Source organism: Pinus tabuliformis, chromosome Q (assembly GCF_031772625.1).
Source record: "Pinus tabuliformis cultivar Carrire ecotype Pingquan chromosome Q, CPIR1, whole genome shotgun sequence".
In the NCBI taxonomy this organism is placed as follows: domain Eukaryota; kingdom Viridiplantae; phylum Streptophyta; class Pinopsida; order Pinales; family Pinaceae; genus Pinus; species Pinus tabuliformis.
Genome location: NC_142296.1, coordinates 1312815453 through 1312840065, shown reverse-complemented (window position 1 = coordinate 1312840065; position 24613 = coordinate 1312815453). Strand labels below are relative to the sequence as shown.

The 24613-nt window shown below is 35.5% G+C and overlaps 1 protein-coding gene across 1 annotated transcript in view; it reads right to left on the bottom strand.

Moving 5' to 3' along the window:
• The window catches only part of LOC149224660 (protein neprosin-like), a 30615-nt gene extending 6272 nt beyond the window's left edge, over positions 1-24343 (bottom strand). Inside the window, exons 1-2 of the mRNA XM_089388245.1 lie at positions 24186-24343; positions 24000-24075 (exon numbers count right to left, since the gene is read on the bottom strand). Coding sequence (XP_089244371.1) covers positions 24000-24075; positions 24186-24343 — 234 coding nt within the window. The remainder of the gene's footprint in view (positions 1-23999; positions 24076-24185) is intronic.
• Between the last annotated feature and the right edge of the window lie 270 nt (positions 24344-24613).

Below are 24613 nucleotides of genomic sequence, written 5' to 3'. Positions count from 1 at the left end.
ATAGAATTCAGTTAAATAAAACCTATTCTTGAAAATGGGTGAATGGAAGGCTGTAACTCCTAATTTGAAGGGCTAAATTTACCATTTTTTACCCTCTCCCTTAAAATAAGGTGGGCTATTTGACGTGATTTGTAAAAATGTACTATGATAGAAAATATTCGCCCACTAAAAATTTAGAACCCCTTAATTTCGCCAAATTTTCTATGGTTGGGAGGGCTCATTGATAACCTTGCCACCTAAGTTCAAGTCCCACTGACCTCATGCTCCTTTTACAACCAAGTTTGCAATGTTTATCCTAACTAGAGTCACTCAGTAACTCTTCCTTGATATATATATATATATATATATATATATATATATATATATATATATATATATATAATGTTGTCCATAACATATCCACATATCTTCCCCACCCTCTAGGTTACTTTACATCTAAATCTTGTCGGGTTTGATGTCATTATAGAAAAATGTTGATTTCTATTTGTTTCCAATACAAAATGTACACAAAAACAACATATTCCTTCTATTTTATCCCATTACAATATCATAGAAAATGTTGATTTCTATTTGTTTCCAATACAAAATGTACACAATTACAACATATTCCTTCTATTTTATCCCATTACGAGATCTAGTTGTTGGCTATTTGTTTCCACTTCAAAATGCACACGAAAAACGTTCAAATGTTACTAGAACTAACCACTGCAAAATAGAAATAACGAGTTGTTCGTAGAGCCAAACAAGTACAAATACTAGTCCATATCATTTGTGACATGACAATTGATTAAATCTGTGTAGAAGAAAATGCTGCTAGGAAGAACAAAAGCTACCTTAGAGAGCTTATCTTCTCAGTGATTAAGTTCTCTAGAAACATGCCAGAATGAGATGTCCTAGAAGGTCCCAATGTATCCTTAGATTTCCTATAGCACAGGTCCCAAGGTGGCAGCTTCAATGCGAGCTCTATGGCAGGTTGATTCAATGGCCACCTATGAGTCTCCTAACTCATGTATTTTGACCACCCCTTTTTGTTGAGCGAGAGGGAGTAGATCCAACAGATAATGCAACTTCGCCCTCATGTTCAATGCAATACTTCATGTATACATTATGCAAAAATGGTGGTTCTATGAAATGAATAACATCACCAATGATCCTATCATTCAAGATTGATCCTTTCTTGCCCCATCAAAGAATCCCCATGGCTAACTCTGATCCCTTAGAGGCATCTATAATTTCTAAATTTTTGTCATATTTGGTGGTATCTTGAAATTTTTTGACCATCTCCTCACCAATTCCACACTCACCTTTTCTTAGACTTGTTTGTCCTAGTAGATGATCTAGTTTCTAGCCCACCAAACACCTATCACCAACAAGCAAGGAAAGGCTTCATAACCTTTCATTGTCCTATATTTTTTCCAATTACTCATCCAATTCTCTAGGATAGATGAGATGTATACCATGGACGTCATGAGTTCAACATCCAACATGTTCTAGATGTGCCCTACATAAGTACAATGAATGAAAAGGTGATTAATTGATTCTTCTTTCTCCAAACATAATGTTCATGTCCTTGGCCCTACCAAATCCCTCTTAAGTAAGTTGTCCCATGTCAATGTTTTGTTGTTGAGAGCCAACCATAAGGTGATTTTGTATTTGAGAGGTATGAGTTTTTTCTAGAGGTGTTCCCAACACCATTTCCTCTCACGGGCCTCTTTTACCTCAGTTTTTGGAAAGTATCATAATCTCTTGTAAAATATCTCATGGTTGTATTTTTGGACTATAAAATGAAGTCTAGTTCATCTTTTGAGAGACAAGTATAAACTTGGATCATAAATAGGACACCTAAGGTCTCCATTCCTCTTCTTCCCCCCTAGTAGTGCCTATAGCTTTAGTTGAGATATGTTAGTCTTGACCTCAAAATCAAGGTCAAATGCATCTCCCAAGGAAAAAATATTTTGGGAGTGTGAGGGTTTAATCACTACCATAGACAAAAAAAAATTATTTTATGGCATCTCTCAGTGGTTTTCTCTAAATCTTACAGTTTTTCCATCCCTAATTCCCTAGATTAGCCACTCGCCTAGAAAAGGGAAGGAATCCACTGATTATCTTGATATTATGGAGGTATTCTTGGACTAACTTTAGGGATTTCAATTCCAAATGATAATTGACTACCATGGGAGATAATTTTATGCCCTTACTCTTCTCCACAGAGTTATATTTTGTTTTAGTCTCCATGAAATAATCATTTCCAATTCCTTGGAGAATGTGACTATTGTAGAACTTCCCATTGTGGATCACGTGATAATGCAATATACTAAAGAAAAATACTTGATCTACTTCAACAAAAAAACTTGCGGAAGCTTAATCGATTTGAGCTAGATCAATCAGAACACATATAACAGAGAAGAAGAAATCATACACATGAAACACAAAAGAATACTCTGGGGAGAGGTTCAACTAAAATCCTCGATCTCTATATTATCATACAAGTGGAAATATGTCTAGATTACACAAAGCTTTAGCTCACAAGATATCTAGCTCTCAGTACAACCCCTCTATTGCTCATAGACAGTCAAAGGCTTCTCACAAACCTCCTCCTTTACCCTCCAAGCCTCCTATTTTCATGCACAGTTTCTGCTGGGGTCCAATGTTGCCACCTGTGTGAATTCAACTCTCTCACAACTCACCAAACTCATAACTAACTACATAATCCTTAAGAAGATAATTCCTTCTCGATGAATGAGTTTCCTATATAGGAAAACTCCTCCAACTGATAGTAAATTGTCACTTCCTCTGATCTCAACTAGGTCTCTGACTGAAAAAATATGTATGACTTATTTATGAGAGAACATTCATTTATCTGAAGTGCAGTAGTTGCATGCATGCATGCATTAACTAACTGAACTCACAATCGGTTCCACAAATTTTTGGAACTAATCTATCTGGACTTAACTCAGTTAACTGAGCTAACTAATTACAACTCAAAGTACAACTCATTGTGATCTCTTTAATCAAGGAATAATTTCCTCAATCAAAGGGGAAACTGTTGCATGTCTTCACATAGACTTCATGTTTGATTTTGTCCAACAAATTAACTCAAGATGAATTAATTATACAAACAGCTGCTAAGATCAAATTCAAATCTTAATTCTCAATTTCATTTTAGGGACTAACTAAAATTGGAATGTATTCGAAAATGCTATTTATAGCTATTCTATTTTTAGCATTTCTATTTTATCATTCCTTATTAATGTATCCAACACTAGTACCTAAAATTTTATTTATAGAAATTCTATTTATAGCATTTCTTGTTGCTATTTTCAACACTCCCTCTCAACAAGAAAGGCATTCATCTCGAAACCGACCCTGAACCTTTGGAATGTTCTGCAGGCAACACTTCTCCCCGATGTTGTTGCTCTAGCAACTCTAGAAACAAAAAAATATCCATCGTAAATCAGAACGATGCCTCTGCCATCAAAGTCCTTGACTATTATTGCCTCTGTCAACTGAAAAATTTACACCTCTATTCCTCTATCACTTTTCTCTAGCCTCTATCACTTTGCTCTCTGACTGCACCAATCACACTGATTCATGCTACTTCATTCGTGCTATTGCTGGTCCTATCTCCTAGCATGCATCTACACTACACCTCCACTCATCATGTTGCATCGTGCTTCCCAATGCTGCACTTGAACTCAATTACTGAGAACTAAGTAATTGATCTTACAACCGACCTCCCGGTTGGGCTAGAGTCACCCTATGATGCTGAAGCTTCCTCTTCCGCTCCATCTTCATCCATCTCTACCCACTTAGCTAGTCCTGTAACTCCTCATCAGTGCTTCCATAGCAAGGTCTAATCAAAGAGGTTGGGTACCTCAATGTTCCTGCCCCTATTCCAGACTTCTTGGGACTATCACTCCACATCACCCCACCTCCTACCTGGAGGTATGGATGCATGTGATCCATCTTCCAACTTGACTCGAAATTCCCCCTACTAGAGGTCTCTACATGAGTGGATGCCTTGAATCGATCTCCTCTTTGCTTCTCCAGTTGTGGCTGCTCCACAACCTCCTGAAGTTGCTTCACCAATTGTGGCTCCTCCCTAATTGTCTGAGACTTCTTCTGGAATTGCATGTTGAGAGGTAACATACTATCCCTCTTAACCACCAAGTCTCCAATAGTTTCCTTGCTCCTCAAGGCTTTTCATGCATCTTGAACCTCAAGAGCATATAGGTTCTTGACTCGTGAACTGATCTGCTTCACCTTTCTAGTGCTGTTGTGTCTAAGGAAAACCTTTCCCTTACTGAGGACTAAATCATAGCCTTTGTCTTCCACCATCGTGATCGATAGCAAGTTTTTCTTCAGTCCTGGAAAATACTTCACATCTTTCAAGGTAATGCGAGCTCCATGCTCCCTCTGAAAAAATTGTGCCTACTTTTGAGACACTATACTTTTCATCATTACCCATCTCTATGAGTATCTAGAGGTCTTTCTCCTCCAAGATATTGAACAAAATATTATCGTCGGTCATGTGGAACAACGCTCCATTGTCAAGAAACCAACCATATCCCACAATGGATGAATCCATGCATGAGATGAGAGTGAAATCCATCTCTAATTGTGAGGCGAGTGCCCCAGCTTCTGATCCTTCCTTAGATCTCTTCGTGGATTTCTATAGTGAACAATTTGTAGCAAGATGGCCCATCTCATGACAATTGAAGCATCGCACATTCAATTTGTCAAACTTCTTCCCACCATAGGAGGAACTTGATTTGCGATGAAAATTTGTTTCTTTGCCTTACTCGGTAAGCCATAATTTTCTTCATCCTCCTTGGATGAAGAACCATCTCTGGTGCTCCTCCTTATCACCTCTTACATCAGATCTAACCAAAGTCATTCCCAATCTAGTTGTTTCTCTCTTCCATTTACTAACTCTCAGTATCTATGCCAGCTCTTAGGAAGACCAAGGAGAGAAAGACTCACCATGCCATCATCGTATGTCATGATACATACACTCTGAAGCTCATCCCTGCAAGTGGTGAGCTTGTTTAGATATGTAGAGATTGTTTCGACCTTTCCACACTTTATTTTCTGAAGCTTTCTCTTCAGAGCCAACTTCCTCTGATCGATGTTGCTTTAATATAGATCTTTCAACATTTTCCACATTGAAAATGGTGTCTCCTTCGCATGGATAATCGAGACTATGTGGTCTCGAACTCCCTGTAGAAGGATTCTCCTCTCTCTAGCCACACATTTCTTCAATGCTACCAATTCTTGGTTATTAACTGCTGCTGGCTTGGGGACTTCTTGATCAATGATGTCCTTTAGACTGTTTTCCTCTAATATTGATTCCATGCAATTCTTATAAGCTATATAATTCGAGTTACCATCAAGGGAATACTCGAGTCTTAAACCGTTGAATGCCATTAGTGAAATTTGAGATGTGATAAGAATTCAAATTCTATAATCAGGAACTTCAACCTTCAGACTTCTCCCTTCATTTTATATTGTTCCTTTCTTTGATCACCTTTGCTCTGATACCATGTAGAAATTCCCACTGTAGATCACCTGATAATGTAATATACTAAAGAAAAATACGTGATCTACTTCTACAAACAAACTTGTGGAAGCTTAATCAATTTGAGCTAGATCAATAAGAAAACATATAACAGAGAAGAAGAAATCATACACATGAAACACAAAAAAATACTCTGGGGAAAGCCTTAGCTAAAAACCCTCATCTTTGTATTATCATACAAGTGGAAATATGTACAAATTACACAAAGCTTTAGCTCACAAGCTATCTAGCTCTCACTAAAATCCCTTTGCTGCTCATAGAATATCAAAGGCTTCTCAAAAATCTTCTCCTCTACCCTCCAAGCCTCCTATTTCCTTGTGTAATTTCTAGCAGGGTCTAATGCTGCCACTTGTGTGAATTCACCTCTCACACAACTCACCAAACTTAAAAGTAATTGCACAATCCTGAAGGAGGTAATTCCTTCTGCATGGATGAGTTTCCTATATAGGAAAATTCCTCCAACTAATAGTATAGTGTCCCTTCCTCTAATCTCAATTGGGTCTCTGACTGAACTGACATGCATGACTTATTTATGAGAGAATATTCAGTTCCCTGAAGTGCAGTAGTTACATGCATGCATGCATTAACTGACTGAACTCACAATCAGTTCCACAAATCGTTAGAACTAATCTAACTGGACTTAACTCAGTCAAATGAGCTAACTAATTACAGCTCAAAGTACAACTCATCTTGATCTCCTTAATCAAAGGATAACTTCCTTAATCAAAGTGTAAAATGTTGCATGTCTTCACATATACTTCATGTTTGATTTTCTCCAACTAATTAACTCAAGATGAATTAATTAATTAATTTAAAAACAACTGCTAAGATCAAATTTGAATATTAATTCTCAATTTTAGTTTAGGGACTAGCTAAAATTGGAATGTATCTCGAAATGCTATTTATAGCAATGCTATTTTTAGCATCTCTTTTTTATCATTATTTGTTTCTATATCCAACGCTGGTACCTGAAATGATATTTATAACAATGCTATTTTTATCATTTCTTTTTTATCATTCTTTGTTGCTATATCCAATGTTGGTACCTGAAATGATATTTATAGCAATGCTATTTATAGAACTTCTATTTTTAGCATTTCTTGTTGCTATTTTCAACAATTATATTCTTTGAAATCTAAACTCATAGTGAAATGGTTCATGTTGTCTCTGACCATAGAGTTCACTCCTTCTATTTACTTCCCAAACATAAGAAATTGATGGTTTTTTTTTTGTTTATGATGGTTAATATTTCCTTAGAAACTGAAGCTTGTGGACGTGTAATAAATTGGTATGCTTTGAACAATATATTGGAAGAGAACCAAATGGCCTCCTATATTAAAAAATATATTGGTCCATATCCCAATCTTGGCCTCCACATTGGTGTATATCCATATCTAGCGAATGAGGCTTCCAATTGAATCTTATAACTTTTACCCTTCCCTTATGAACTTTATCTAACAGGGAAATTATTCTGTTAAAAAATACTACGAAGAATCATCTAGAATGTTTTAAATGATGCACTAATTTAGCTTGTATATAGAAATTTAGGTTTCTTTGTAGAAAAGCATGAGGCATCGGGAGATCATAGACAAATTTGAATGAGATCCTTCACCTAGTAGGAAGACATCATCTACTAACTAGAGATGAGACAAGTATTTTGAGATTGATAATTGGACTCCTTTAAGGTCTCTTGTATATTTGACTTGAGAAATTATCCTACTTAGCCCTTCTGCAAATAGAAAGAAAATGAACGAGGATAGGAGGAATCCCTATCTAAACCCTCTGAGGGCTCTAAAATACATTTACGTGAATTCGTTAATGAGAAATGTGAAAGAATATAATTGATGAAATCCCATTATCCACTTGACCCATGAAATGTCAACTCCCATCTTGGTGAGGAGGATTTTGACAAGGGTCTAATTTACTTTGTTGTGTGCTTTAGATAGATCTAGTTTTAAAGCCACTACTGGTTGCCTCTCCTTTCCATTGGAGAGTAGGGATTTTTCACCGATATATACTTACTCATGAATTTTGATTTTTTTAGAAACCCAAACTTCTCCTCTAGGATGATTTTACTTAAAATTGGCTTCAACTTTCTTGCAATTAATTTTGATACTATCTTGTATATAATATTGTAGCATGAAGTCATATGAAATTATCCATAGAAGTAGCATACTGCTCATTGGAGATCAACACAATTGGATTTTAGCTACCCTGGGAATTTTCTCAAGTTCCAAGGCTTCATGACTACCTCCACCAAGTCCTTCTTCAACAAGTTGCACGATAATGAAAAAAGATTCCACGATGAACGCATTTGAGCTAGGGGTTTTGCCTTTTCTCATAGAGAAAATAACGTTGTGCAATTTTTTTTCTATTACTTTGGCCTTCAATGAAAGGTCCATCTATTATGTTATAACATTGGGGAACATGTTTACCACTTCAAGGATGTCCCATATAGTACATCCTATGGAATCATTGAATCTATCAAGCCATTTTTCTAGTGCCCCTTCCCCACATTGAAGAATTCTTTAGGTAGGGGCTATTTTGATTGTTTCTACATCCACTAACTTTATTTCCTAAAAACAATGCAAGAGAAAATCACCGAGGGAATCCCTCCTTACCCACACTCCCCATAATTATCTTTGACATAGAGTGAAGTTAAGATCCCCTTCTATAAGTAATTTTGGAGCCTATACAATCCCTTGGGTGCAAATTTTTTCGTAGTAGTATTTTTTATTCACATAGTAAGTGTAGACATTCACCACTCAAATCTCTATGTTTAATTCTGAATGTTTTAAATCCACATAAATAGATGTCCTACTAAAGGAGGAAGCATGTGTAAAGACAAACGAGCTTCACACTTTAACTAAATATTTTGATAGTCCCTCTATGTCTAAGGTATAAAAAGACAAACCTTGAAGCCACTCTCCTAAAATTTTATCTACTTTTTCTCCTAACACCATAGTTTCTTAGAATCTAAATACATTGTAATTTTGGGCATGAATGAGCTGCTTCAAGGAACATTTTTTAGAGGTGGCCCCGAACCCCTTCACGTTGATGGAGAGGAATTTCATGGGAAATCCATATTAAGGGATTCTACTCTAGGGGAAAATGAATTAATGGTTGAATGATGACCCTATTTATTTTCTAAGGAATATTTTCCTTGAGCCTTGAGGATAAAAGAGTTTCAAACCACTTTTATGGAATATGGTTGGTTTCGAGCCACATCCTCAAAGGGTTGGAAAACTTCTTCAGCCTTATCCAAAGATTGCAAATTGTACATCTCTCGAGATAATGGATGTTTCTTTGCTGCTTTTGAGGTGATGGATACTAAATATATATTTATTTCAAGGGAAAGGGATTATGAAGAGCTATAGGCATTTTGGCTAATCCTCTTCAATGAAATATTAGGGATGGAAATCCTTCCACTCAACAAGTATTATGATAACAAAACTAAAGGAATTTTTGATAGATCAGTGGGGCAGAGGAGTTCTTACCTACCACTAAAGGATCATTGAATTCCTTTTCCTATATGACTGGGATACTCCTAACTTCCAAATCTATCCCTTTGCATAAATTCGTTGGAGCTTCTTATCCAAGGGTAGTCCCTTTCCGTTTACAAGTTATTTTGTGTAGGGATCCTGTTGTCCCCTTTTTGGGTCATATATCAATTGAGTGGCTTTTTGTTGAAATATCTAACAAGGATATGTCTTCATAATGACACATGTAATCATGATTTTATGTATTAAATTTAATGAGAAAAATAAACTTGTTCTTACTTTCTTGAGGCCTAGGTTTCATTCTCAAGAGGAATTTATTTTATAAATGAACTCCCATTGAGAGCTTCTAGAGTTTATTATTCATTGTCATGTTTGAAAGACCCATTTCGGCATGTTACATATTGTAGAAAGAATTTATTTGAGTCAAAATCAAGTCAAAGAACCCTCAAATACCAAGTCATGATGCAATATTCAAGTGAGCCTACACTCATGATTAAGTTGGAGTAAAAGGAAAAATTTCACTCAATTAGAAGCTTATATAAAGGAGACATCCACCTCACTTGGAGAATAAACTTCATTGACTCATGTTTGATTGCAAGAAATAAAAGTAGTGAGAATAAGAAGAGGACAAAGGAGGAAGAGAAAGTTGAGTTCCTTTGGTTGTTTTTGGGCTAATACTCTCTAGACTTGTGTAGAAATTAGGGCACACATTGCAAAAATAAATTTTAATTGCATAAGTGAAGGTAGGGCATCAAGAATAACTATATTGGAAGTCAAATTCTCTAGGATAAATATTCTACCCAAGTGAAGGAGAAAGGAATGAGATCACACCATAATTTATCTCACATGCAAATGTTATGGGTTCTACAGGTATGTTTCTAGGTAGGTAGAAGTTGCAGAATATTTTTTTGTGAAGATTGAAGTTGTAGAAGAATCTCCTAGAAAGGTCAAAATTACCGAAGAATCTTCTAGGGAGGTCAAAATTGCAAGATGAAGCAACGGAAATTTTTAATTGTAAAGAGAAGTTGGAAGCAATATTTGACTTAGTCTTGGAGGGTCTTTACCAAGGTTCTAATTCTTGGAATTCTTCAATTGAATAATCTATAAGAAGAAAAATTATTATCGGTTTCTTGTCTGAGTCGGAGAGGCTTTTGCATTGGTTGATCGTCTATATCTTATTTCCTTTCTCTTACTGTTCTTTATGCTTTGGTAGTAGTTTTATGAAAACAATAATAATAATAATAATCAATAACAAGAGGAATTAAATTAATAAAACTAAAAATACATCACAAATAGTTACCAAAGTTTGAGAAATCATCCTATGTTGTTGCCCCTAGATTTCTCCACATTGTATGAGAGCTAAGGTGACATGTTAAGGAAGGGCAGCTCAATAAAGGACATTCACAGGACGAAGCATTAGAAGATCATCAAAAGAATATATCATCTAGAAGGACCTATCATATGAAAAGAGATGCAAGAATCAGGACTACATCATCATCTTAAAGGAAGCCACTAAAGAAAATTGCAAAAACTTAGTTCATTCAGACAAGGATTCTACACTTGAAGAATTCTTGGGAACCTTTCTCAATCATCATTGTCAAAGAAGAAGACCTCAAAAGACCCTACCTCCACTAAAATTAAAGATATTTAGAAATGAAAGAATCTTGAAGTCTACTCATCCAAGGGAATCAACAAGAAATGAGTTTTTGTCTTCACCAATAATTCAAGGTGATATTCCTCTCTTTAAGTCAATGATCACTATTTGAAGAAAGACGTCTTCTTCAAGGAGAAATATTCTATCTCAACATCATCATCAAATCAAAGAAGGTAGAAGGTTGAAGTTATTGGCATCAAGGAGTATCTTCACAACTAATTATCTTTATGTTCAGATTTGGATCTATCAAAATGTATTTTTGCAAGGACAGAAACAAGTTGGTTGGGTCATAAAGCTTTATTGCATGGAAGAAGAGAATTGATTTGATCCTAACATAAAATGCAGTTGTGGAACATGTTAAGCAATTAATCAGTAAACCTTGAAATGAAGAAGATAAATATTTTGAAAAGTACATGAAAGGGGAAGTAAGGTCTCAAAGTATTTTGATTGAATCCATCAAATATCCCCTCATACGATATGTATCAATGTTGGAGATATCAAAATAAGTATATGACAAACTGGTAGAATCCTTATCCATAAGTACAACTTGAGAAGTGATATAATTAGTACAAGAACTCTAAAAAATTAAGATATCAAGAGAAAAAGGAATCTCCTCATACTTTAATAGGGTGTCATAAATAACAAACGAACTCCAAGAGTTGGGAGAAGTATTCCTCACAAGGAAATGAATATTATGGTGTTCAATGCACTACCAAAGGAATGGGGTAACATCACATAAAGCATCAATGAGAACACAAAATATACTTCATTTAATGAGCGAAGTTCATTATGCAAAATTGAGGCCACCTAACCAAAAGAAAAAATTGAAGTAGGACCAAAGGAGCAATGAGAAGAATTTTCTACCATGGCTAAGAGAAAGTGGAAGTTTGGGAGGTATGGTCCTCAGAAAAATAAGTAGAATATGTCAAAGCTCCACTCCTATGGTTTTCATGAATATGGGCACTCAAAATAGATTTTTATAAGCTTATAAAGGATAACAAAAAAAGAGGAGGGGAAGAAGTGCATATCATTGAAGAAGTAGAAGAGGATGAAAAGAAGAAATCCTACAAGGAGGAAGAAAAATATTTCTACTATGATTTAGATAACCTTCTTCACCTAGTTCCTTTTAAGTCTCTATTTTAAATTTTTGTAAAGTATAGATATAACACTATAAAAAAAATCATAAGCATGACACGATGCATCATGTTAGGGGATCACATCACAAAATCATATAATTAAAGCAAGATCTCATGATATCATCATAGGAATCTTAAAGGATAACTGAAATAGAAGCCTGTGGTAGTCATCAATAGAAGGATGTAGGTATTGGTAACCTCATTAGAAGGATAAGTAGTACTTATGTATAGAATAAAGTCATATATTATAGATCTCATCATACTTCATTCAAAAGGAGCATTTCCAGGATGAGGATGAACAAATATGCTCTGTTAGAAAAATTATTGGAAGATTCACCTATTGCAAGAAGCAAGTGACTCACCAATAATCCCACCTTGTATGGGATTCATGGGATGACATTCTAGTCACAAAGAAGTGAATAAGGTAAATATGATTAAAGAACTTTTAATCAAGGATGTTGTCTAAGGAAGTCTAGAAGACCAAAAAGAAGAAATGAGGTATGTATACATAAAAAATGAGTCATGTCAAATAGTTGTAGATATCATGAATAAATGTTCTACCTCATAAGCATGATAAAGAGAAAGGGATATCCTCATTTGGAAGGATGCATGAAAGCATGATTCACATATTGACTAGATGATATTGACATAATAAGTCCTCATATGGAATATGAGGTCACTAATAAAATTAAGCAACTATGAATCGAAGTTCCTAGGAGAAATATGTGAAGAAAGTAAGGAGAGCTCTGAAATATGAAACTATGATCACATAGAAAAGGATATCAACATCTAATGTATAAAATACTTGACCAAAACATATCCATGGAAAAGGTATGAAGAATCTAATGAAATCTAGAAAGGAATCTTACCCTTGAGATGTAATATACTTTTGGAGATGTGTCAATATGTATGCAAAATGTTGACATGGTAACAAGTAGTTGTCATGATGTAAGGCCATCACAAAGGTAATGCTAATTTTATGTTAATTTTTATTTTCCAAACAATATCTTCATGGGATTATACAATACTACTGAAGGAAGAGTTGTGGATCTAATCTAGATCTATTAATCATGTATTGAGATGAAAGATCCCGAAGGAAACATGACATGGAGAAGGTAGTTGTATGAAGGAAAACCAGATATGGACTAATATATCACTTTCAAATGAAGGAAAGGATGAAATGACTGGCATGATTCATGAATGAAAGTGATTTATGGTCTATACCCTACAAGTCCGAAACTATTAAGGCCCCATATCAAGGAAGATTAAATTCATGACATTAAAAGAGGGATCCCTACAAGGAGCTAATTATCCCATGATCTCCAATGAGAGATTTGTTAGAAGAAAGTTCCTTATTAGGAGGGACCTTGGTCAAATCCCTTGTTAATATGGATCTTGGGTACATTCTGTCTATATGAATGGGTACATTCCTTCATAGGAATGGGTGTATCCTCTGTGGTTGATAGGGAGAGATAGACAAATAATTTTTGTATTCAATTCAGGAAGAGAGACTGAAGGATTGAGTAAACATCTAACATCCAATACTCTTTGAGGATGTGGTAGGGAAGACAAGATAAGAGTAGTCATAAAGAGTTGATAGTCTAATAGGATTAGGAATCCAAAATAAGAATATTCATGGAAGGACATACCCCGAGACAACCTTGGTGGGTTATATACCTTGAAAGACAATGATGAAGGTGTCTAGAAATCATTGGTCTCACCAACATTGTGCTCTAATATTGTGGACAGATAGAGATGTCAGTAAAGGCCCTGTTTTGTGACCATGATTGATGATATGATGATAAATAGATGAGTTGCCAATCCAACTCTTCTTATGAGAATTATCTAGATTTAGAATGTCCAAGTACCTTTTATGAATTATGAATACCTCCGTAGTTAATAGGGAGTGGTGAAATATGTAATTCAGTTCAATATTCACAATGACATATGTAATCATGATTTTATGTATTTAATGTAATGATAAAACTAATTTAGTTATTGTTTTCTTGAGACATGGGTTCCATCATCAAGAGGAATTTATTTTATAGGTCAAGCTGCCATTGCGAGCTTCTAGGGTCGATGATTCATCGACAAGTATGAAAAATTCAATTGGGAATGTTACATATTGTGAAAATAATTTATTCAAGCGATTGCCGAGTAAAAAACCCTCCAAGAGCAAGTCATGATGAAATATCCAAGTTGGTCAACAATCATGACCAAGTCAACCTAAAAGGAGTAATTCAAACCAATGAGAAGCCTATATAAAGGATATCTTGACCTCACTTTGACAACACATTTCACTCACTCAAGTTTGATCATAAGAAAGAAAATGAGTGCAGAGAAGAAGAGGAGAAATGAGGAAGATAAAGTAAAGTTTATGTGGTTGTTCCTCAGCTAATACTCTCCACACGTGTGAATAAATTAGGGCAAATATTGCAGTAGTAAATCTGAATTATAGAAGTGAAGATAGGGCATTAAGTAGGACTATTTTTGAAGTAGAATTCCATACGAGAAAGAATATACCCAAGAGAAGGAGAAAGGAATGTGATGACACTGTCATTTCTCTCACATGCAAAGGCTAGGGTTTTTGTGTTAGCATTATGACACAAGCTTGGCACTATGGCACAGGTCTTGTCCTTGATGGCAACTCAGTCAGCAAATCACTCGGATGATAGTTCAGGCTCACAAGATCTCAAAATAACAGAAAAGGAGGTATATACAGGTTCCCGTTGACCAAGCTATGTATACACGCAAATTCACAGACTAAAGATGCGTACACGTATACATGCACTTTCATGCACAAAAAAGCATATACAGTCTGGAAAACTTGGCTTTGGTCCTTAATATTTGGACCTATAGTTTTGGACCATGGTATCCCATCTGAACCTAGGTATTTCAACCCAAGTATTGGTGCTAATTGGTTTTGATCCATGGTATTGAGCAAGGCCTAAGACTATAAAAGGGGAAGGAGATAATTAGGTAAGGACTCTCAAGGATTGAATACCTAATTAAGAGAAAGATCTAAAATACTGGTCATTGGGTTATGTTGCATAGTTGGATCTGAATCAAGGAGGAACCTGAGCGCTAGAAGAAGGATAAGTTCTATTGATGGGTCAAGATCTTAAGGCTTGAAGAGAAGTATCTTTGTGTGATTTTGATCTGTTATATTTGGTGCATGACTTCATCTATAAATATGATAATTTGGGTATAAGTCATGTTTGAATAATTGAAAAGTTTAAATTGTCTTTAATAGATCTGTACAGAGGTTCATCATAGCAAAGGCACGTATACACGGTGGTTCGGTAATTCAAAATGACGTATATGCATGTTTCCCTTAATATAACAGTGAATGCACGTAGGTTCTATATATTGAAGTAGTGTACATCTCATAAAATATGTTTTAGCTACTTCTATTTGTTGCCACAATGTTCTCGGTTTAGGATTGGTTTCTGCTTACTGTTACTCTATTCTAGTTATAGAATTCAGAGAAGTGATTGTTTGATTCAGTTTTTGGTTGGGGCAAAGGAGATTATTTGATGCAGATATATTTGATGTTTGATTAATGTTATTAATGGATCCAGTCTGAAAATTTATGAAATGTGGTCCCTGTAAGAAAAGAGAAGGTAGTAGCCTTCTATAGGTCAGCACCTACGTACTAGCACATCAGCTAGTACAAGAACTAAGGGGGTTGTAGCTCGCTTCGAAGAGAAGCCGGAGAACGAGAGAAGGTTGTAGCCTTCTGCAGGTAGAAGCATGTGTACTAGTATAAGACTGTACCAATACAGAAATATTATAAAAAGAAGTTTCTTACTAAAAGAAGATAGAGACGAATTGTAGCAGGTGGTTTTCACCCACATTGGGTTTCCACATTATATCTTGTGCTCATGTGTGTGATTACTTGTACTGTTTACTGCACTTGATTATTGTTTTATGGTTATGGTACACAGATTAAGATTAGCTAACTAAATCAAAAGTCTGCAAGATATATGTTATTTTATCTAAACGTGGTTGCGTATATACACAGGTTTAATTAAAAGAAGTAGCGTATATTAATTTTTTTATGGAAATGGAAAATTATTGAATTGAAAATACTGATTCACCCCCCCTCTCAGTATTATTTCCAACAATTGGTATGAGAGCAGGTCCTTCAGAAGAAGCTTGATCACTTGAAGGAAGATCTATCATCATGAGCAACTATGAAAAAGAGGCATCCATGAAGCCACCAATCTTTGATGGGAGAAACTTTGTCTATTGGAAGGTAAGAACCATAGCCTATCTTCAATATCTTGGTACAAAAGTTTGGGATATCATGGAAGGAGGATACACGTTTCCATCAGCATCTCCTACAGATATGGATGGTAAAAAGTAGTATGAAACAAATTCAAAGGCTGCCAATACTCTATTGGAGACTTTGTCTCAATCAGAATTCATCAAGGTTATGTAGCTCGAAACCGCCAAAAATATATGGGACAAGATCATTCTAAGTTATGAAGGAGACGATCAGGTAAAACCCATAAAACTACAATCTCTCAGAATTCAATATGAAACTATCAGAATGCAAAATGATGAAAGTGTGGCTAATTTTTTCTTATGTATAGATGAGATTGTTAATCGCATGAAAAACATCGGTGAAGAGATAAAAGAAGCTACTTTACTTGAAAAGGTTCTAAGATCTTTGTCTTCTAAGTTTGAATCAAAATTTTCTGCCATAGAAGAAAAGAAACATCTTCAGAGTATTACTATGTCACAGTTGCACGAAATCATAACTGCTTTCTAAATGAGAAAAGGGGGATCATCAGGCATGAGAAAAGCAACATTCAAAGCTTTAGGAATAGGAGAATACAATGAGTCAGGGCATACGTCAAAAGGACAGCAAGAATCATACTTTGTCAAGAACTTTCAATGGGTTCTAGAAGATTCAGAGGTAAGCTACCATTCAAATGCTTTGCTTGTGGAAGAGTCAATCACTATGTAGCCAAATGTCCTCATAAAGATAAGATTGATAAAGGTAAGGAACTAGTTAAATGGAACAGAAAAAAGTACGTAATTAAGAAGAGTTATTATACACATGAAGACAATGATGGAGTTTCAAATAGTGATGAAGATGAACATGGTAATGATTATAGACTTTTGATGGCTTTTGAAGATGATGATTTCTTGGATGCTATAGATGAAGATGATATCTATGAAGAAATTTCTAAACTTAAAATGTGTTTAGAAGAAAAGAGTATGATCATAGATAATCTGAAATTCCAACTTGCTGAAAGGGAAAAACACAATGAAAAGCTAGAATGTGAAATTGTGGGACTTGGAAGAGATATTGAGAAAACAAAAGCTCTTAACCTTAGATTTGCTAAAGGATCTGAAACTTTGGATGAGATTATCAATGTACACCATTCTACTCTAATCAAGATAGGTCTTGGATATACTGAAGAAGCATCTCAAGCACAGAAGCCATCCACCTCCAAAAGTTATCTTGATGTAGCAAGGAAAAGTGAATAGGTTGACAATCGTCAGCAAAGGCATAAAGTAGATCACCAGGTAAATCAGGGTCAATCTACTTTAAGGATGAACAAAGATCACCAAGTAAATCGGGGTCAATCTACTTCAAGGATGAATAGAAGGTACAACTAACCGTAGGTAAATCATTCTCAATTTGCCTCAAGAATGAATCACGTGGTTAGTAGATTTGAGAATCGCAGGAATTTCTTTAATGGCCAATGTTTTTCATGTCATAATGTTGGACACAAAGCTGCATAATGTGTTTCCTACAATATCATCATGACTCAAGAAGCACTAAATCATAGGAGTGTTACTGGGATCATGAAGAGGACCTACAATAACTTTTCTACTCTTGAAAATGAAATAGAATTAGCTATTTGTAAGAACTTTGGTCGTGAAGATTCTGAATGCAAGAGTAAGTTTTGGCAAACATTTCAGAAGGAGCAAGCTTTATTGAGTCCCAAAACATGGAGAAAGAAAGAACAACAACCAGAAAGATGTGGTATAGCCTTATATGTGAAAGGATAGGAAAACCAGTGGTACATCGATAGTGGATGCTCGAAACATATGACAGGTGATAAAGAAAAGCTTCAGTCATATAGTGACTTAGAAAAGGAAAGGAAGGTATCATTTGGAAATGACACCCCTGCACTCATATAAGGTAAAGGTTCTATTCTTTTGAAAGAAAAAGTCAAAGCTAGAAATGTTATGTATGTTGATGGCTTAAAGCATAATCTATTAAGTGTTAGCCAAATGTGTGATCAAAGTGATCGAAATGAGGTAATATTTCGATCAAATGGACGTATTGTTCGTGAGCTTGATATAGGAGAAACAGTGATCAAAGCCATAAGAACTCCAAATAATCTATACATACTCAAGGAAGGATCATCTAGTAAGCCACTTGAACTTGTTGATACTGATTTATGTGGTCCATCACGGAAAAAATCAACTCGCGGAGAAGAGTAATTTATATTGTTCATTGACAACTTTTCCAGGATGTGTTGTATAGGACTTCTAAAGCGTAAAGATGAAGCTTTCGAAAAATTCAAAGCTTTCAAAGCTTTGGTTGAAAATGAATCAGATCGCAAAATCCAATGCCTCAGGTCTGATTGGGGAGGGGAATTTACCTCGAATGAATTTTTCGACTTTTGTGAAGAAAATGAAATAAGAAGGGAATTATCTACTACAAGGACACCTCAACAAAATGGAGTGGTGGAAAGGATGAACAAAATGGTTCAACAAATGGCTCGTGCTATGCTTGATGAGTATGGAACTCTCACAACCTTCTGGGGTGAAGTTTCATTTGCTACCGTTACTATTCTCAACAAAACAAACATCCAGGTAAATAGAACTCAAACTCCTCATGAACTTTGGTATGGTAAGACTCCTACTATTAAATACTTCAAAGTTTTTGGAAGAAAATGTTACATCAAAAGGACTGATGAAAAGCTTGGAAAATTTGAACCTAGAGTAGATTAAGGCATTCTCCTTGGTCACTCTTCCCGAAGTAAAGGATATAAGTGTTACAATAAAAGACTTGGAAAATTTGTCAAAAGTATTGATGTGGTGGTTTATGAAGCAGGCAATAGTCCAAAGTAGATAAAAATCCAAGATTTTGAAGATGATGAGGAATATCCTTCAACATCAGATCATACTAATGCTGAAGAAGAAACATATGAGGGACCAGAAGAATAGATAAGGGTAGAAGAAAAAGCTCCATCTAGGTATGTCCAGAAAAGCCATCCAGAGACTCAAATTTTGGGTCAGAAAGAGGTAGGCGTACAAACAAGAAGAAATATTACAGAAGCTTTAGGATATGTAGAATTTCTCTCCCCTCTTGAAGCATGAAATGTAAGTGAAGCATGCAAAGATGAATGTTGTATCAAGGCCATGAATGAAGAACTTGAGCAGATTGGAAAGAATAACAATTGGGAATTTGTTCCTAGACCAATTGATAAGAATGTCATACGGACCAAATGGATATTCAAAAGCAAGCTGAATGAAAATCAAGATGTTATTAGAAACAAGGGCACACTTGTTTGTAAAGGGTATGCTCAACAAGAAGGTATAGACTTTGAAGAAACTTTTGCACCGGTTGTGAGAATTGAAGCCATAAGAATGTTCCATGCTCTTTCTAGCTTTCAAAAGTTCAAAGTATATCAAATGGATGTGAAATCTACCTTTCTAAATGGAGACTTACAAGAAGAAGTGTATATTGAGAAACCAGATGGATTTATCCTTGGTAATAATCCAAAACTTGTATGCAGACTCAGAAAGGATCTCTATGGTCTTAAATAAGTTCCAAGGGCTTGGTATTATCGTTTGGACAAATACCTCCATCAAAAAGGTTTTTCAAAAGGATTAGCAGATAACAATCTATATATAAAAGTTGACAATGATAAATTGCTAATACTTGTTGTTTATGTTGATGATATCATCTTTGGTAGCAGTGAAGAAGCCATGAGTCAAAAAATTTCTTTGGTAATGCAGAAAGAATTTGAAATGTCCCTGTTGGGTGAGCTCACATATTTTCTTGGTTTAGAAGTCCAACAAAACAAAGATGGTATATTTCTATCACAAACCAAGTACCTCACGTAGACCTTGAAGAAATATGGTGTGGAAGATTCGAAACCAGTATGTACCCCTATGGTAACAGGATGCAGCCTCAGCACAAATGATGGATCAGTAGTAGTACATCAACCAACCTATAAATCGACGATTGATAGACTTCTCTATCTAACAGGAACCTGAAGAAACATCATCCATGTAGTGGGAATAGCTGGAAAATTCCAGGCTAATACAAAAGAAGCACACCTTTAGGCAGTTAAAAGGATCTTCAAATATCTTCAAGGAACACAAAATTATGGCTTATGGTGTCCTAGAGATATAGATATCACATTTCATGCATATACAGATGCAGATTGGGTAGGAAGTGTGGGTGACAGAAAAAGCACTATTGGTGGTGCATTCTTTCTGGGGTCCAGATTAGTATCTTGGTTCAGCAAGAAACAAAGTTCAATTGTATTATCTACAACTAAAGTAGAATATCAGGTTACTTCATCTTCTACACACAACTCCTTTGGATGATGCAAACATTGCAAGACATTCAAATCACTTGTACTCCACCCATATCCATTTTATGTGATAATATAAGTTCAATCAGTATTTCAAAGAATCCAGTCATGCATTCAAATACCAAGCACATATCAAATATCATTTTATCCAGGAACAAGTGCTTGAACAAAAGGTCAAATTGGAGTACATTCCCTTAAAGGAACATGTTGCTGATATATTCACCAAACCACTGCCCAAGGAGACATTTGAATACCTTAGACAGAAGCTGGGAGTAGTTTATGCACCATCTTGTTGTTCACACGTATCTATTTTAGAGAAAAGTGGGTGTACGCAAGTTTCATGAAGAGCATCCATGTACATACACCTGCTCCTATGGATACAGTCATGTATATGTTGGTTTGAAGGAAATTAATGGGCTAGACTCAGGATGAAAAGATTATGATATATCAGTGATCATCTGGCACAGGTTCGAGGGCATAATATAATGCATTATCATTATTGGGATTACCCTCGAAGATATTTGTACAATTTCATAGTTATTTTGATTTAGGTGGAACGAGTGCAAAGGGAGATCATGGTTTCTGGTCTGGATAGTGACTAACAGATGCTGCTGATGATAGTTGTTGATGACTATCATAGTCTTGTCTTAGATATTTTATCTCTATGTCATATATATCTTTTATTATCAAGATCATGTAGCGTCCCATTTTGTCTCCCCACTATGCCTGGGATGGATGATGTACGGTTCTCGTGTTATCATGTATAAACTTTTGATGTATCCACACTTGGTTGGGAGATGGATGTATGTATGAGTCTTCAATGATAGGAAGGTCATTTATCATGTATAGAGTAATCTTGTTATTAGAAAATCCTTTTGCAGACCTTGCCTACAGTCAGGGGCAATATCGACAACATAACAGAGTAGAGATTTCAGCATGTACTCAAAGGGAGCATAACCCTTTACCCTTGATGACAAAGGGGGAGAGTGACTTGGGGTTGCCATCAAGTCCAAAGGGAGATTGTTAGCATTATGAAATAGGCATGGCACTATGGCACAGGTATTGTCCTTGATGGCAACTCACTCGGTAAATCATTCAGATGATTGTTTGGGCTGACATGATCTCAAAATAAATGAAAAGGAGGTATACGCAGGTTCCTGTTGACCAAGCCATGTATACACACAGATTCACAGACCAAAGATGCATATGCATATACATGCACTTTCATGCACAGAAAATTGCGTATAGTTTGGATAATTTGGCTTTGATCCTTGGTATTTGGACCTATGGTTTTGGACCATGGTATCTCATATGAACCCATGTATTGGTGCTAAGTGGTTTTGAACCATGGTATTGAGCAAGGCCTAAGACTATAAAAGCGGAAGGAGATCATTAGGAAAGGACACTCAAGGATTGAATATCTGATGAAGAGAAAGATCTAGAATAATTGTCATTAGGTTATGGTGCATAGCTGAATCTGAATAAAGGAGGAACCTAAGCGCTAGAAGAAGGATAATTTCTATTGATGGCTCAAGATCTTAAGGTTTGAAGAGAAGTATCTTTGTTTGATTTTGATATGTTATATTTGGTGCATGACTTGATCTATAAATCTAATAATCTAGGTATAACTAATATTTGAATAATTGAAAAGCTTAAATTATCTTTAATAGATCTTTACATAGGTTCATCATAGCAAAGGCACGTATACACACTGGTTTGGTAATTCAAAATGATGTATATGCATGTTTGCCTTAATATAACAACGTATGCACATAGGTTCTATATATTGAAGTAGTGTACATCTCATAAAATATGTTTTAGCTACTTCTATTTATTGCTACAGTGTTCTGGGTTCAGGATTGTTTTCGGGTTACTATTACTGTATTCTGGTTACAACATTTGAAGAAGTGATTGTTTGATTCAGTTTTTGGTTGGGGCAAAGGAGATTGTTTGATGCAGATATATTTGATGTTTGATTGATTTTATTAAAGGATCTAGTCTGAAAATATATGAAACGTGGTCCGTGGAAGAAAGGAGAAGGTAGTAGCCTTCTGTAGGTCAACACCTACATACTAGTACATCAGCTAGTAGAAGATCAAAGCGGGTTGTAGCTCCCTTCCATGAGAAGCTGGAGAACGATATATATATATATATATATATATATATATATATATATATATATATATATATATATATATATATATATATATATTTATATATATATGATTTTGGACAATTAATGGTTTATAGGTTATGTGTGTGTTAATGGATAGGGATTAGAGGGAAAGTTTCCATTGACTTAATATCCCAGATGGTCACCAAGTGAAATCAAGGAAGGATATGACATAATGATGAAGGAAGAACAATAATATGTTATTTTTACTAGTTTCCACTATATATCTCACAAAGTGTCTCGATTTATACATGTCAAGAAAAGAAAAAAATCCTAAAATTTTCCAACATATTTTGTAAACATCTTGATAAATTGCACAAACTTCATCATTGATTTTTATTTTTTATTTCTTACTTTTAGCTAAGATAATTTATCCATCTAAAATACTAACTCCTAAGTACACCTGATGATTGGATGACCAATAACTTCATAAACACTAATTGATTACCGCCTAATCCCCTATCTTTGAACCCCTTACGAATTCAATCGTGTCCTCCAATTACTTGGTCTAGGGAAATTTTCCATACGCACCAGACTTGTGGCCTCTCAGTGAAATAAAGAAAAAATATGGAACAATTATGAAGGAGAAATAAAAATAAGTTTTTTTTCCTAGTTGTGAGTATATATCTCACAAAATGTCTCTCTTTTTACATGTCAAGAAACCTAACATTTTTCCTATATTTTTTAAATAGATTCACAAACATATTGATAAATTGCATAAGCTTCATCATTGACCATTTTTCTTCTTTCTCACTCTTAACTAAGTTGTTTTTTGTTGTCTTTGTTACCTTTGTTTTCCTATGTCATATTTTTAAACATTTGCATTGTTTTAAATTGTTATGTACACTAATATTGCTAGACTATTTATAATTATAAAGAAATAGTGCCCGAGGGCACTGGCCATGGATTAGGATGATGTGGCCATTCTACAAGCACCTCTTCAAGAACATGGAGAGAATATTGAAGATTAAGTTAATTATCCTATGTAGGAAGATGATGATGCTAATAACACGGTTGAAAAACAGGGGACAAATATATTGATATGTAAGAAATATAATAATGTTTGAATTTATGATCATGACGACCAACTAAATCATTCTTTTTTATATATTTTGTTGGGTCCCTATAATACTAGTGATTACCCCATTACTATTGTAGTTATACCCCTTATTAATATTGTTGTGCCCCTATTGCCCCCATATTGCTATTTTTTTTTTTTCTGAATCAGGCTATTCTATTATATTACAAAAAGTAAAAAATTACATCAGTATTACAACAGGGCCTTAGCCCTGTAATTCCTGCTGAGAGATTGACAGTTTTCCCAAGTTTAGACATATCCGAAATTAAACAGGTACAAAAATTGGATGCGATGACAAACTAACATTACGACACATGACATTGCTTATGGCTGACACATAGAACATATGGATAGCCAACACATAGATTCTGAGATCTGGACTGAATCCGAACACAGACAAGATAAAAATGAGTGAAAAAAAAGAAACAATTTCCCTTCCTGACGACTAAGAGCGAACTGTAGGTCAAATTATTCATCGTTGGTGGTATACGGTTCGTCCTCCACCTTGCCCCTGAAGTGCTTGGGGACATCCGAGTCGGAGAGCTGGATCCTCTGAGCCGGTTCGTTGCGGCCCGCAAGGGTAGCCTGAGAGTCTGGGGAAAAGCTTTCCTTGATAGGGCATAACAGATCAACAATACGCACCTGCATATCAATTGTGGGTACAATCCCATGAACCAGAGGAGGGTTTCCCTGCGGTGCTTCCTATTGACCTCTGGAATTACCACAATGCTCAACAGAAACCGAAACGATGAATGTGGAATTTACCAGAGAGCAGGGTATTCTATACCTGACAGTGGGATGTGCTGTGTGTCCGCATTCCATGATTTCTCCATACCCAGGTGCCCTGCCACGGCCTACTGCTCAACCCCGGGAGCGGTGATGGTCGGAAGTTACCTCAACTGAGGAAGAGGGAGAAAT